Source organism: Microcebus murinus, chromosome 9 (genome assembly GCF_040939455.1).
Source record: "Microcebus murinus isolate Inina chromosome 9, M.murinus_Inina_mat1.0, whole genome shotgun sequence".
Classification (NCBI taxonomy): domain Eukaryota; kingdom Metazoa; phylum Chordata; class Mammalia; order Primates; family Cheirogaleidae; genus Microcebus; species Microcebus murinus.
This window is the reverse complement of record NC_134112.1, coordinates 63,977,217-63,990,265: the sequence shown is the minus strand read 5'-3', so window position 1 is coordinate 63,990,265 and position 13,049 is coordinate 63,977,217. Positions and strand designations below refer to the sequence as shown.

At 42.2% G+C, this 13,049-nt stretch overlaps 1 protein-coding gene across 1 annotated transcript in view; it reads left to right on the top strand.

Annotated features, from left to right (window-relative positions):
* LAMB4 (laminin subunit beta 4) overlaps positions 1 to 13,049 on the top strand; it is a 92,895-nt gene that overhangs the window by 44,700 nt on the left and 35,146 nt on the right. Inside the window, exons 17-22 of the mRNA XM_076006528.1 lie at positions 4,884 to 5,061; positions 6,157 to 6,300; positions 7,633 to 7,864; positions 8,307 to 8,464; positions 9,951 to 10,175; positions 11,086 to 11,306. Coding sequence (XP_075862643.1) covers positions 4,884 to 5,061; positions 6,157 to 6,300; positions 7,633 to 7,864; positions 8,307 to 8,464; positions 9,951 to 10,175; positions 11,086 to 11,306 — 1,158 coding nt within the window. The remainder of the gene's footprint in view (positions 1 to 4,883; positions 5,062 to 6,156; positions 6,301 to 7,632; positions 7,865 to 8,306; positions 8,465 to 9,950; positions 10,176 to 11,085; positions 11,307 to 13,049) is intronic.

Sequence of the window (13,049 nt, the reverse complement as noted above, 5' to 3'; positions counted from 1 at the left end):
TATTCTAAATATTTTTAAACTTTATAAATTCCAAAGACTATCACTTGATGCCGTATTAAATGCATCTGTCCAAATTATCCATTCATCACCTATTCACTGAGTGGACACGGGCCAGGCACTGTGAGGTCCTGGGGTGTGGAATGTGGTTTTTAAAGAATTCTCAGCCTGATACAGAATACAGACATGTAAATGAAATCATTACAACAACGTTCAATAGAGGCAATAAGTGAATGATTTGAACTTAATTTTTAAATATATCCATTTGATCAGTTTTCAGGCAATCATTCCCTTACATATAGCTATGGAAAACCCTGAAGCCCGAATAAAAATTAAGAGAGCAATCTGATCTTTGCAAACTTTCAGACACCTGGGATAAGGCCCTAGACTCCTGTTTTAGGTCAGATTCTCTAAGAGCAGAAGCTGAGACAGGGACTCAGGCGCATGTGATTTGTTGAGGGTGTGTTCGTGGGAGAAGAGGAGCAAGGCAACTAGGAGAGGGCAGGGGAAGGAAGGATGTGGTCTCGCTGCAGCATGGCTTCAGTCTGGCCCCTCGGGGAGCTCTGGAGCAGGGTTTGCACCACAGAGTTGAACCCACCTGGAGGCAGAGGGGTGAGCCTACATGCACAGAAGTCATTGGCTACATGTCATCAGCACCATCACCTGCACCACCACCACTCAGTGAGTATATAAACTCCTGGGTCAGGTGGCTGAGTACAGTTTTCTGACGGGGACAGCTGTGACCCTTTTAGGAGCCCATGTCACCGCAGCTGGAGGGTGGATACACCAGCCTGCCAAAGAGGATCCAGGCCGGGCACCTCCAGTGTCCTCTGTAGTCCCCACCCCAAAACGTCCAGTAGGAGAATTCATTGCACATTTCATTATTACAGACTGTTGCCATTAATACCACACCACCACTATTGCTGCTCTGGGGAATAAGACACTCGACTGCTTGGGACTTGGCCCTTTCAAAGTTCATTCTCCTCTGCAGCCAGATTAACATTTGCAGCTAAGACCAGAGTATATGACCGAGAAGACCAAATGAAACCTTTGTTCAACCGCGGGTGCTCCTTCTGCACAAACGCCTTTTGTTTGGCAAGCATAGTGAGGCAGTTGAAATTTGGGTTTAGTCATCCAGATTACATGCTATGTGCTTCTCTAAAACTGTGTTTAGAATCAAAAGTATATTAGGCATTCTAGAATATAAAACTGCCATTCTTCTTTTGAAACTGGAATGGACTACACTTGGTAAACATAAAGTACTTAGAAGTTTCTAGGAGAAGAAATGAGTCATGCATTACAAAAATCCTATAGCTGACAGGGACTCTTGTCATCTGGTACATCTGCTGAGTTCCAGGAATGGTCAGCTCCAAACCGGCTCAGACCAATAGCTGTAAACAATCTGTGGTTGGCTGCCCTCGTCCCCAGCCCTAGCCCATCTGGATTTCTTCTTCGTCTCTCCCCACTTGGTCTGTGTTTGGAGAATGCAGTCCTATTAGTATCAACTTAAAGATACAATAGTAGAAATGTAAATATTCTTCTTTATTGAGCAGATTTTTATGAAGCACTTAGTAAAAATCAGATACGGTAGTAGGCATAGATGTTAAGACATGTGCCATCCCTGCCGCCCCGGGGGCTCACTCTCTGAAGGGGGGATACAGACAAGCAGGTGGTGACAGGGTGGGGTGCGAGGTCCTGGGGGCTGTGGCAGGGACTGACCCAAAAAGCTCAGTGTCACTCGTGCAGTGGTTCTCAACCTCATCTGCTCCAACCTCCCCTTTTTATTACAAATACTTTCTAACTTTCTTTGCTATCTTGAAATGAAATTCATAGCCTCCGTGTACCTATAACTTCTAAATAATACCAATGTAAGGTGCCAATATTAATACAGAGGAAAAATAAAAAATAATAAATAAATCATCTGGACTTCAGTATGTATATGCACAGGCATGAATACACCAGAAGATATAATGAAATAGGAAGATGCTCATAAGATGTAGACTCACTATCTATGAGACAGCCATGAAAACAGCTGTGTTATAAACATGTTTACATGTTAAAAAAAAAAAAATAGACTTAGGCTCTCAGCTCAGACCATTGGGAACAGGATTTTCTCCTTCATGGATGTTCAGTGAAATATTCAAAAGCTGTTGGGGACATTCTGTTTCGTGAGAATGTCTCACATTTCTGACTCCCACCTGCTAAATACCAGTACTGAACTCCACCCAATCACTGTGACAACTAAAGCCACCCCCACGAATTTCCAAAATGCTCCTTAGGCGGGTGGTGATGCCTCCCATACTAAGAACCAGTGACCTAAGAGGATGGGAGTGGGGAGAGAACAGCATCCTCTCAGTTTAGATTTTACCCTACGGCAATGGGAAGCCGTGGAAAAGTTCAGATGGGGATTATCTGAACAAACTGCGTTTGAAAGGATCACTGTGACTGTGGTGTAGAAAATTGATTGGGAGCGCGAGAGTGGAGGCTGAGACATCTGTGGGGCTGCCACTGTGGTAACGCAGGTGGCCTGAATTCAGGAAGTGGCAGGGGAACAGAGCAATAAATGCCTCCTAGACACATCTAAGGGGTAGAACCACCCAGGCTGTGACTGATTTGATGCGGGTGGCGAGTGCTGATGGCCAGGAGGCAGGTGTCAAAGATGACCACCATCAGTTTTCTGCACTGAGCAACTCGGCAGGGGGTGGCACAGAAAGGAAAGTGAGTTTGGGGCGTGTTTGGTTTGCAGAGCCTGTGGGACAGCCAGCCGGCAGTTAGCTCAGGGCAGACCCGGAGCTCACCACGGTGAGCGGGAGACATCAATTCCACCTACAGATGGCAGCACGGTGCTGCCGAGGCCCCTATCCCCCTAGGAGGTAGTTGTGGAGTAAGAAGGGGGCTGATGAGAGAACCCTGAGGGACCCCAACATTCAGGGATGGGTTGGGGCAGAGGTACTGTATCGGCGTGAAGAGTGAGTAGGGAGAGGGGCAGCAGGAAATCAAGTTTCAAGAAATGTGGCTGTCAAGGGGCAGAGGTGGGGGCAGTAACAGGAGGAACCTATGAGATCAAGGAGGTGACTTTGCAGATGGGAGAGACTTAAGCCCATTTAAGTGTCGGCTAAGAGGCAGAGAGCAAAGAGGAAAGCATTGTGCACAGAAGGGTTTCTGGAGGGCAGAGGAGAGAGCAGTGGGGACACCTCTTCTGCTTAAGCACTAAGAGCCCAGGACAGGTGGTAATTCCTGGGAGTCTGGAGTCTGGGAGGCAGGAATAGGAGGCGCCAGTCCCTTTGCTGGGGTCTATTTTCTCTGTGCAGTAAGAGGAGTAAGAGGCAACAACATAGCTGAGAGTGCAGGGAGGATGGGGGCAGAGGCTGGAGGAGCAGGCGCACTGTGAATATGGCCGACCCTTCAACAGCGTGAGGTGATGGGGGCCATCCCCTGCCAGCAGTTGAAAACCCACGTAAAATTTTTGACCCTCAAAATGTAACTCCTAATAGCCTACGGTTGATCGGAAGCTTTCCCAGTAAGTTAAAAACTATTGATTAACACATATTTTGCATGTTATGTGTGCTATATACTGTATTCTGACAACAAAGTAAGCTAAAGGGAAAATGTTATTAAGAAAATCATAAAGAAGAGAATATATATTGACTATTCATTTAGTGGAAATGAATCATCATAAAGATCTTCATCCTCATCATCTTCACGTTGAGTAGGCTGAGGAGGAGGAGGAAGAGGAGGGGTTGGTCTTGCTGTCTCAGGGGAGGCAGAGGCGGAAAAAATCTGCCTGTAATTGGACCTGCACGGTTCAATCCTGTGGTGTTCGAGGGTCAACTGAAGTCATCTAGGGTTGAAATTCCAGCAGCTTGGAGTGTCAAAGGACACTTAGGGAAAGACTGGGGATGGCTGAAGCAAAGGGCCATGGAAACTAGCTTCAGGATGGACAAAGCAAAAGGACGACCGGGGAGATTTCCCTGTGCTGCCAGGTTCAGTCTCCTCGCTTGACCTGCCAAATTAAAACCTGTTTTCAATGCTGTTTGTAACGCCAGTTGTTCAAAATGATCAACTTGATGTGGTCAATATGCTTTACCAACACATTCCCTACTGTATCTTCCAAAGCCATTAATAAGCATTTTGAATAGTATTAGATCATGACCTAGATAAACTCTTCTTAAAATATATACCTGAACAGCTTTTCTTCACATAGGTATTAACTCTAGATGAGTTTTATTTGAGAATAAGCTTATAACGATGCATTTGCCCCCACAGTAGCTATATGGCCTAAGCCAGCAATTACAAAAGTGTACCCATGAAATATTGGTTTCTTGGCGTGTTAAAAAGTACTATTTAGACATAGGATTAAATGGTTAAATAAGTGTAGAAACGCTAAGTTTAAAAACTGTCTTTCTTGCAGGACTTTTCAGAGCCTTTGATATGCTAATCTATGCTGTGAATCTCCAAGGGACCAATTTAGTGTGATGTCGAACACTACTGTTTACATGTTGAGAATTTTGTGAAATTGGAGTTCCACAGCAACACTATGGGATGCAGTGTCTAAGCCATAATTTCTTAATTTATCAGAAGAAGCCTAATTAAAAGTTTTTCAAAGCTAAGACAAAATTTTTTAGCAAGTAAAAAATATAATAATAATGACAGTAAAAAGATAAAAGCTTGTTGTCTTTTCTTTGCCATAAGTCAATTAATATAAATATTTAAAGATTTCTTAAATAAATTGAAAATCTTAAAACTTTACAGTCCTAAGCAATTTAAAGGATTGGATTGAGTCTCCTTTGAACCATTATTCTCATAGATCTATTTTTTTTATATAACTAGAATCTTGAATAGCAGATAGTTTGAACATAAGTCTTCTTTTGTCATTGTTTCAAAAGCTTGGCCTTATTCCCCAAATCAATTCATTGGAGAATTTCTGCAGCAAGCGGGACATAGATGAGTATCAGCTGCACAACTGTGTGGAAATTGCCTCGGAAATAGGACCTCAAGTGCTCCCCGGTGCGTGTGAAAGGCTTATGGCCAGCATGTCTGCCAAGCTACACAATGGCGCGGTGGGTGAGTATCTGCTTAACGGGCTCTACCGAAGCACTGATATCTGTACAAATGCTTTTTGGAATGTGCAGAAATCGATTTAGTGTAGTATCCGTTCCAAACAACAACCAAAATACCCATCCCCCCGATGATTAGATAAGCAGAGCAGTGTGCTGATATGTTGGAATCGCAGCGCATGGTTCGGCAAATGTATAAAGGAGCAGCCTTGCAGTAGCATTGGAATGCTAGATTGTTGGAACAATGGTCCTAAAATATTCATGCAGAATCCTAGAATTTGGTGGCTGGAAGGAACGCTAAACAACTTCTTTCATCCAAAAATCTTCATTTAATTAATGAAATTTCAATATAAGGGCCCCAAATCATTATGTAACTTGCCCATTTCACTTAACTATAGAGAAAGATTTCTCATCCTGGGCACTATTGAGATTTTGAGCTGGATAATTCTTTGTCGCGGGGGCCTGCCCTATGCACCATAAGGTGTTGAGCAGCAGCCCTATCTATCTTGATACCAGTATCAACCTACATGAGTTGTGACATCCAAAAATGTCTCCAAACTTTGTCAAATGTCTCCAGGGAGCCAAAATTGTCCCTCAGTTGAGAAGCACTGCTACAGAGTGACAGCTACAATGGCAGCCGAGGCTTCCTGAGTTCCAGGCAAATGCTTTGTCCGTGAGGACAGAGCTATGAAGTCAAGGTGTCATCCAACTCATGAAATAGATGGAATAAGGAAAATCAGAAACTAAGAGGCACATACTTCAGCACCAGTGCAGAGCATTAGGAATTGAAGTAATAATACCAATAGTAATAATTACATTAGAATAATTAATTACCTAAAACAATTTAGTTTAAGCCTTTTATTAATTTAAGTAATGTTTATTGAGCACTCTATGAGCCAAACACGGTTGTAAGTACTTCACAGACCACACTGCCTTTGATCCATACAGCAATCCCATGAGGTAGAGCCTGTGTTAGCCCCATTTAGAAGTGGAGGGAGAGGAGGATTTGAGAGGTCTCAAATGAAGGAGAAGTGAACTAACAAGGCAAGGTGCTTCTCTGCCACTTCCTTCACCTCTTCCTCTCTTCCTTTGTTCCCTGCAGCCTGCGAGTGTCACCCCCAGGGCTCGGTTGGGTCCAGCTGCAGCCGACTTGGAGGCCAGTGCCAGTGTAAACCTGGAGTGACCGGGCGCTGCTGTGACAGGTGCTCAACTGGAAGCTACGGTTTGGGGCAGCATGGCTGTCATTGTAAGTAGCAAAAAAAACACGAGTAATAAACACACTTGTTTATTACAACCTTGACATTTTGAAGGCAGGCAAAGCAATGTGGGGAGTTGTAAAGGAGGTGGGGGGGGGGTTGGAAATTTGACCACATTATTCAGATTGTCTATCTACATAGAAAAAATATACTGAAAATTTTTCTACCATGCTTCATGCATCCGTTCATCAGTGGGCACGACTGTGTATAGAGCTCTTAGGAACCGTGAGTAATGAACAAAGCACAGCCCATGCTTCTGTACATTTGCAGTCTGTACCCAATGGATGGTAGTGCAGGTAAAACGTGGGGACATCATGAAGGAGGTTGGCTGTGCAAACCCAGCTTTATGATCGAGCATGTAAGCCCAGTGGCTGGGAAGGCTAAAATGACAATGAGATTTGGGAGGTCAAGAAATGGACAACACTGTCACCCCAGGTAAGACCTGCCCCACTGAGGTATTGCCCTTTCTGATGCTAGAGTTGCAAACAGCCTTGGAATTCATTGTGTAAGCCACCCCACTGATAAGGGCTCAGATAGGGTTTCATCCATGATTGATAATTCAACAGAGTATATAGTTCTCTGTTCACAGTGTAAACCACTAGTGAAAATACTGTTCCTCATGGGAACCTACCTTAGGAACCATGAAAACCTACAGGTAGGTTAATTTCTCTTTCAGGTAGGGGAGTCTGTCTTTTCAGTCCTGATTCAGAGAGATGGTCCCTGTCCTGGGCATGGCTGCCCACCCTGCAGACAGCACCCAGGCCCATCATTGCTTTCTCTATTCTTTTTTTAAAAAGTTACAAGATGCTTGAAATACACAGGGATCTTCATAAAAGAACAAACATTTCCTCCCTGTGCCTGCCTATCAAACAAACAGGCATTACATTTTTGTACAGGGAAGGTTAGCTCAAGGGATTCAACAATTTATCAGAAAAGGATTGGGCCTCTACTATTTCATCTAGGAAAAAGAACAGTCTGACCATCTTGAGAAGGGTTCTTACTATTTTGATAGTCTCAAAGTTATACTTTGACTCCTGAGATATATGGAAGTTTAAGTTGTTAAAAACGTGTCTCTAGTTCAATTCCTCTGCATAAACAAGAAATATCCATAAGGCCCAATTGTTTACAACATGCTATTAAGTGGATCAGTGAATTGTTATTTAACTAATGTTTACCTGGGGCTCATGTGCCAGGCTGTGTTCTAAGCGCTTTACAGGCTCATGTATTCCCCTGGCCTGGGACAGGGACACAAAATCGGAACTGTGACTCCTCAGCACCGCGTCACCTGATCCCCACCCAACACCTCTCTTTGCCTTGCCCAGCATGTCACTGCCATCCTCAAGGATCGAAGAACACGGTATGTGACCAAGTAACAGGACAGTGCCCTTGCCACGGAGAGGTGGCCGGCCGCTGCTGTGATCAGTGCCTGGCAGGCTACTTTGGATTTCCCAGCTGCCGCCCTTGCCCTTGTAATGGGTTTGCTGAGCTTTGTGATCCAGAGACAGGGTCATGCTTCAATTGCGGAGGCTTTACAACTGGAAGAAACTGTGAAAGGTATGGAATTCGTATGCACTCTAATGTTTCGGTGTTTTCAATTTTGTTCCAATCTCACAATGGTGGCCCACTGAGTAGAGACTTAGCAGGATTCAAGTGTAAAAGGACTGCGATGGGTAGGGGAGACCATTGTTCCATCATCTTTTAAAATCATCTTATGAGCCAGAAAATGTCAGATTAAATCGATAACACACATTGACCTGGCAAATTGCTTCTTATGTTTCTCAAATGTGACATGTAAATCAAGTGCTATTACATGGAGTTTAATGACTATACCTCGAGACTTTCAATATAAAACAAAAAGTCCTTTTACAGAGCAAATGAGCACCTTGAAAATACTGAGTTTTGAGAGTTGCACTGTCCTAAAGCATAGCAAATCCACATCGGCTAGCATGTGAGCTTTTCCTGGGAACATTTTGGTAAAAGGAAATTGCTTTGACAGGTGCATGGATGGTTACTATGGAAATCCTTCTTCGGGACAGCCCTGTCGTCCTTGCCCGTGTCCAGATGTGCCCTCAAGCAATCAGTATTTTGCCCATTCCTGTTATCAGAATCTTTGGAGCTCAGATGTAGTCTGCAATTGTCTTCAAGGTTATGTAGGTATGCAGTATCGTCCATGATGTTTTGTTTTTCTTTCTCTCCCATGCTGCAATGTGAAAAATGATCACATGTTCATAATTTATCTGCCCTGGACAGATGAGTGGTCCAGAAATGGTAAGAAGACACAATTTGCTAATTTGCTGAACAAGGAATTTGAAAGGTTCAAAAACCAGTGACAATTAAAAACTCCACTGAGCTATACCTGTTTTTAAATAATGTTCTAGAAAACTAACTGACCAAATGAAATCAAGTCAAATGAGTTTATTTAAAATAAAACTATCACATGTTAAGATATATATGTGATTACATACTATATGTTATTATATGGCATATAATATATGTGATTACATACTATATGTTATATATATATCTTAACATGTGATAATTTTATTTTAAATAAATTAATTTAAAGCAATTTAAAAATTAGAAATTTAGTCCAATGCTTTCTTTATATAATTCTAAGCAATCAATTTGATATTTCAGAGATTTATCTTAATTTTCTCAGATGTCTTAAAGCACTCATTTGGGCAGTGTACAGACATTGCGTAAGTCTTAACTCAAAATTTGTATCTATTGCTCAATCCAAAATCTTATTTTAAAGAGTTTAACCATGAGTGTGACTGCATAATGCAAATAAGAAAAAAACTTACGGAGTCTATTTGATTTAATCATGCATAGAAAATATGGCACTATTATTTTCTTCAGAGATAATTACCATCATGATAATAAATTACATGACTGGTTTTCTCCTTGTTTGTTACATCTAAGGTTATGCATGGCTCTAGTTAATTCTTACCTCTTCTCTGTAGCCACTTCTCCATGGTTGGTCAGTTTATAAGAATTGAAACCATGTTTGGGCTACAAGTGCGTTTCCATGTGGGATGAACTAAAATGTGGAGAGGGGACCCACAGGCTGGGCACCTAAACTGCTGCAGTTACCTCTTGGTAGGAAGTCATGAGTGTTGGAGAGAAGGCTGGCTTCTCCATACTCCACTTACCAGAAACACCCTCCTGGGAGCATACGCCAAGAGTACTGCTCTGCCTCATCTTCGCTTCTAGACACATATCTCAGGCGATTTCTATTTGGGAATTTCCCTTCGAGGCTGCTTTATTTTATCCATAGTTCAGCCCTAGGATCGAGTGGGTGAGCAGGGGTTGAGATTAGCTTTGGGTTCTGGGGCACACAGGGGTGACTCCGAGTATATAAGAACCTAGAAATCTGTGCCCGCAGCTCCATAGGTTTTGAAGAATGGTTAGAATCCATTCTTCACCATGAACTGTTTAGCTCTGAATAATCGTTTTATTCTCTAAATGAATAATAATGAAAATGAATGTGTTAATTTAGAATACTTTTCCTTATTCGCCCCAAGTATGTGACTTCTCATTATTCCTAGAGGAGCCGAATAATTCCCTGTTTACATCAGTCTCTCCCCTCCCCCAGCACTCAGACCTCACCCCACGCCCTTTTCCTCCCCGCTTCTTTCAGGTATTCAGTGTGGAGAATGCTCTGCTGGTTTCTACGGAAATCCAAAAATTTCGGGAGCACCTTGCCGGCCATGTGCCTGCAACAACAACATAGATGTAGCTGATCCGGAGTCCTGCAGCCGGGTGACGGGGGAGTGCCTTAGGTGTCTGCACAACACTCGGGGCCCAAACTGCCAGCTCTGCAGACCAGGCTACTTCGGGTCAGCCCTCAACCAGACCTGCAGAAGTAAGTCTGCAAAGCTTCGGTGGTGGCGGGGGGGAGATGTGTCTGAGTGACACCTTATAAGAGTGGTGTCAGCTTTCCCACGCTCAATTCAGTTAGGCCAGTCCCAGCAAGCAAAAGCAGCACCCACTGGGTGATTGGGCTGTTGCCCAGAACTCTTCAGCAAAAATTGGTACAGTGCTACAGCTGGATTTCTCAGGTGCAGCCACAATGTACTCACTGGTGTTACTAGTCTGTGACTATTGTTTTTAACAGACAAAAGCATTGTTTCTCGTGGAGCGTGGTCCACAGTGCACCTGTGCCAGAAGCCTCTGGGCGCCAGGTGGGGGGCAGGGGGGGAGGGAGGCCCCAAGAATGAACATGTAGACTCCTGAGCTGTACTTCAGACCCACTGAATCAGAATCTCTGGGAGTGAGTGCCAGGAATCTGCACTGTGACAAGCTTATTAAGTGACTTTAATGTATAAATATGAGAATCACTGATGTAGAAGAAGACAAAGGTTTGATTCTATGATAAAGAAACAGGGTAAATAAACTGCTCATTTTCAGAAGATACTTTAACTATTTCAGTTCACCCAAGTCGATTTAGTAAAGCATTGTTTTCAAATCATTGAAATAAATGGAACTTTGGTGAGTGGCATGAGGGAAAAATTAGATTTTTAGTCATCCTAACTGAGTTCTTGGCACGTAGTAAGTTGAACTGTATGAACTTGCTGCTTGAGGAGATCAGAAACCATTGACTGAGCTTAGCCTACTTAGATTCTTTGCTAAATCCTATACTATTATAAGGTGTTTCTTCTCGGAGCCCTTTGGAGAAGAAGTGATACATCCAGGTCTAAAAAGCTGTTCATACAGTTTGTTACATGCCAGTGTTATCATTGAATTTGCCTCTAATGACGGCTTTGTCATCCCAGGATGCTCCTGCCATCCTTCCGGCGTGAATCCAGCAGAGTGTCCCCCTGGTGGGGGAGCTTGCCTCTGTGATGCCGTCACTGGCAGATGCCCTTGTCTGCCAAATGTCACCGGCCTGGCCTGTGACCGTTGTGCTGATGGATACTGGAATCTGGTCTCTGGAAGAGGATGTCAGTCATGCAACTGTGACCCTCGGAACTCCCAAAGTAGCCACTGTGACCAGGCAAGATACTTTAAAACTTACTAGTGCACTCAGAGTGGGAACTGACGGTGAGACGTGGTTTGCAAGTGTGTAAGGAATGTTTTTCTCTATGCACAATTGTTCATTACAGTTTATAAACAGGATTGGCCTTCTAGGGGATAGAGTCAGCATTTATCAGGAAATGAAAACACCAAAAAAGGAGAACGAGGCTCTCAAAGTTAAGCTTTGCCTGCTTCCCTTCTCCTTACGCCTCTCTGTGATTGGGGAAGTCAGAATGTATACATAGATGTCACCTCCCTTTTCACTATGTAATACACATAATCAAAGAGAGGACCCAAAAAATAGATCATTGATCAGAAATGATTATTAATCAAAATTAAAATAAATAGGTGTTCTACTAGCAAGGAACATTTCTGGAAAGAAAAAAATAAATAAATAAAATAAAATAAAATAAAATAAATAGGTGCCTTCAGAACCTACAATTCCATTTATAAAAATTCCCTATAATTCACTGATTGCTTTATGTATGGGTAAAATGTCATCTTTGCGTCCAGACCAACATCAACACAAGCTAGTGTACTGGGAGCAAATCTTCAATGTTTCATATGCAGTTAGTGCTACTTAAAACTGCACATGTTATTTTCACTCAGTAAAACAATGAACACAGAATTTTTTAATGGTTATAACTATTTATGGAAAAAACTATTAATATGTTAAGGTTTTTGTTGTTTTGACTTCCTTCTTTCGGCTTAATGAATCAATTCTTTGAAACAATTTTCCCATTAATAGAGATCGGGGGAAAAGGGTAAAACAATGACAAGAAATTTTAGAAAAGGTCAAATCCACAATATAGAGATCAGAGTTTAACTGGAATCAAAATGCTAATTTAAGAAACTGGAGTCTTTTCAATTAGTAAGCGTGGCTCACCTCCAATTTCAGCTCCACTGTTCAACTTATGATTCAAAAGGTCAAATCTTACACAAGTAAACTTTTCAAAGTAGTGCTTATATAGAGAATGTGTTTTTCCTTCTCTTCATTTTCTTTCTCTCCAATCCTCCCGCACCAACCCACACAAACACACCACATCCTTTTTAAAACAAACTTAAAATAAACTTATATCCAGTTTCTCCTACTACTAACATCTTACATTGGAATGATACATCGTCACAATTATTCAATATCGATGCATTGTCATTAACTCCTTAATTTATTCAGATTTCGTTAGTTTTTACTTAATGTCCTTTTTCTGTTCCAAGACCCCATCCAAAATGCATTACATTTAGTTATCTTATCCCCTTAGACTCCTTTTGGCTGTGACAGTTTCTTAGACTTTCCCTGTTTTAGATGACGTTGATAGTTTTGAGGAATATTTTGTAGAATGTCCCTTAATTCAGATTTATCTGATATGTTTCTCATGAGTAGACTGGGGTTATGGATTTTGAGAAGAAGACCAGAGAGGTAAAGTGACATTCTTATCACATCATGTCAAAGGTACATATTATTAACATGATGTCACTATTGACATGAATCTTGGTCACCTGGCTGAAGTAGTGTTTATCAGGTCTTTATATTGTAAAGTTAGTTTTTTTCCTCCTTTCCAGACTGTACACTATGTGCAACCCACAATTAAGGAGTGGGGAGTTATGCTCTACCTGCTTGAGGGCAGAGAGTCTCCTGGAATCATTGGAATTCTGCAATTCTTTCCAATTCTTCTGGAAATCTGTCATCCCCCATTCATTCACTCATTCAACCATTTATTTATTT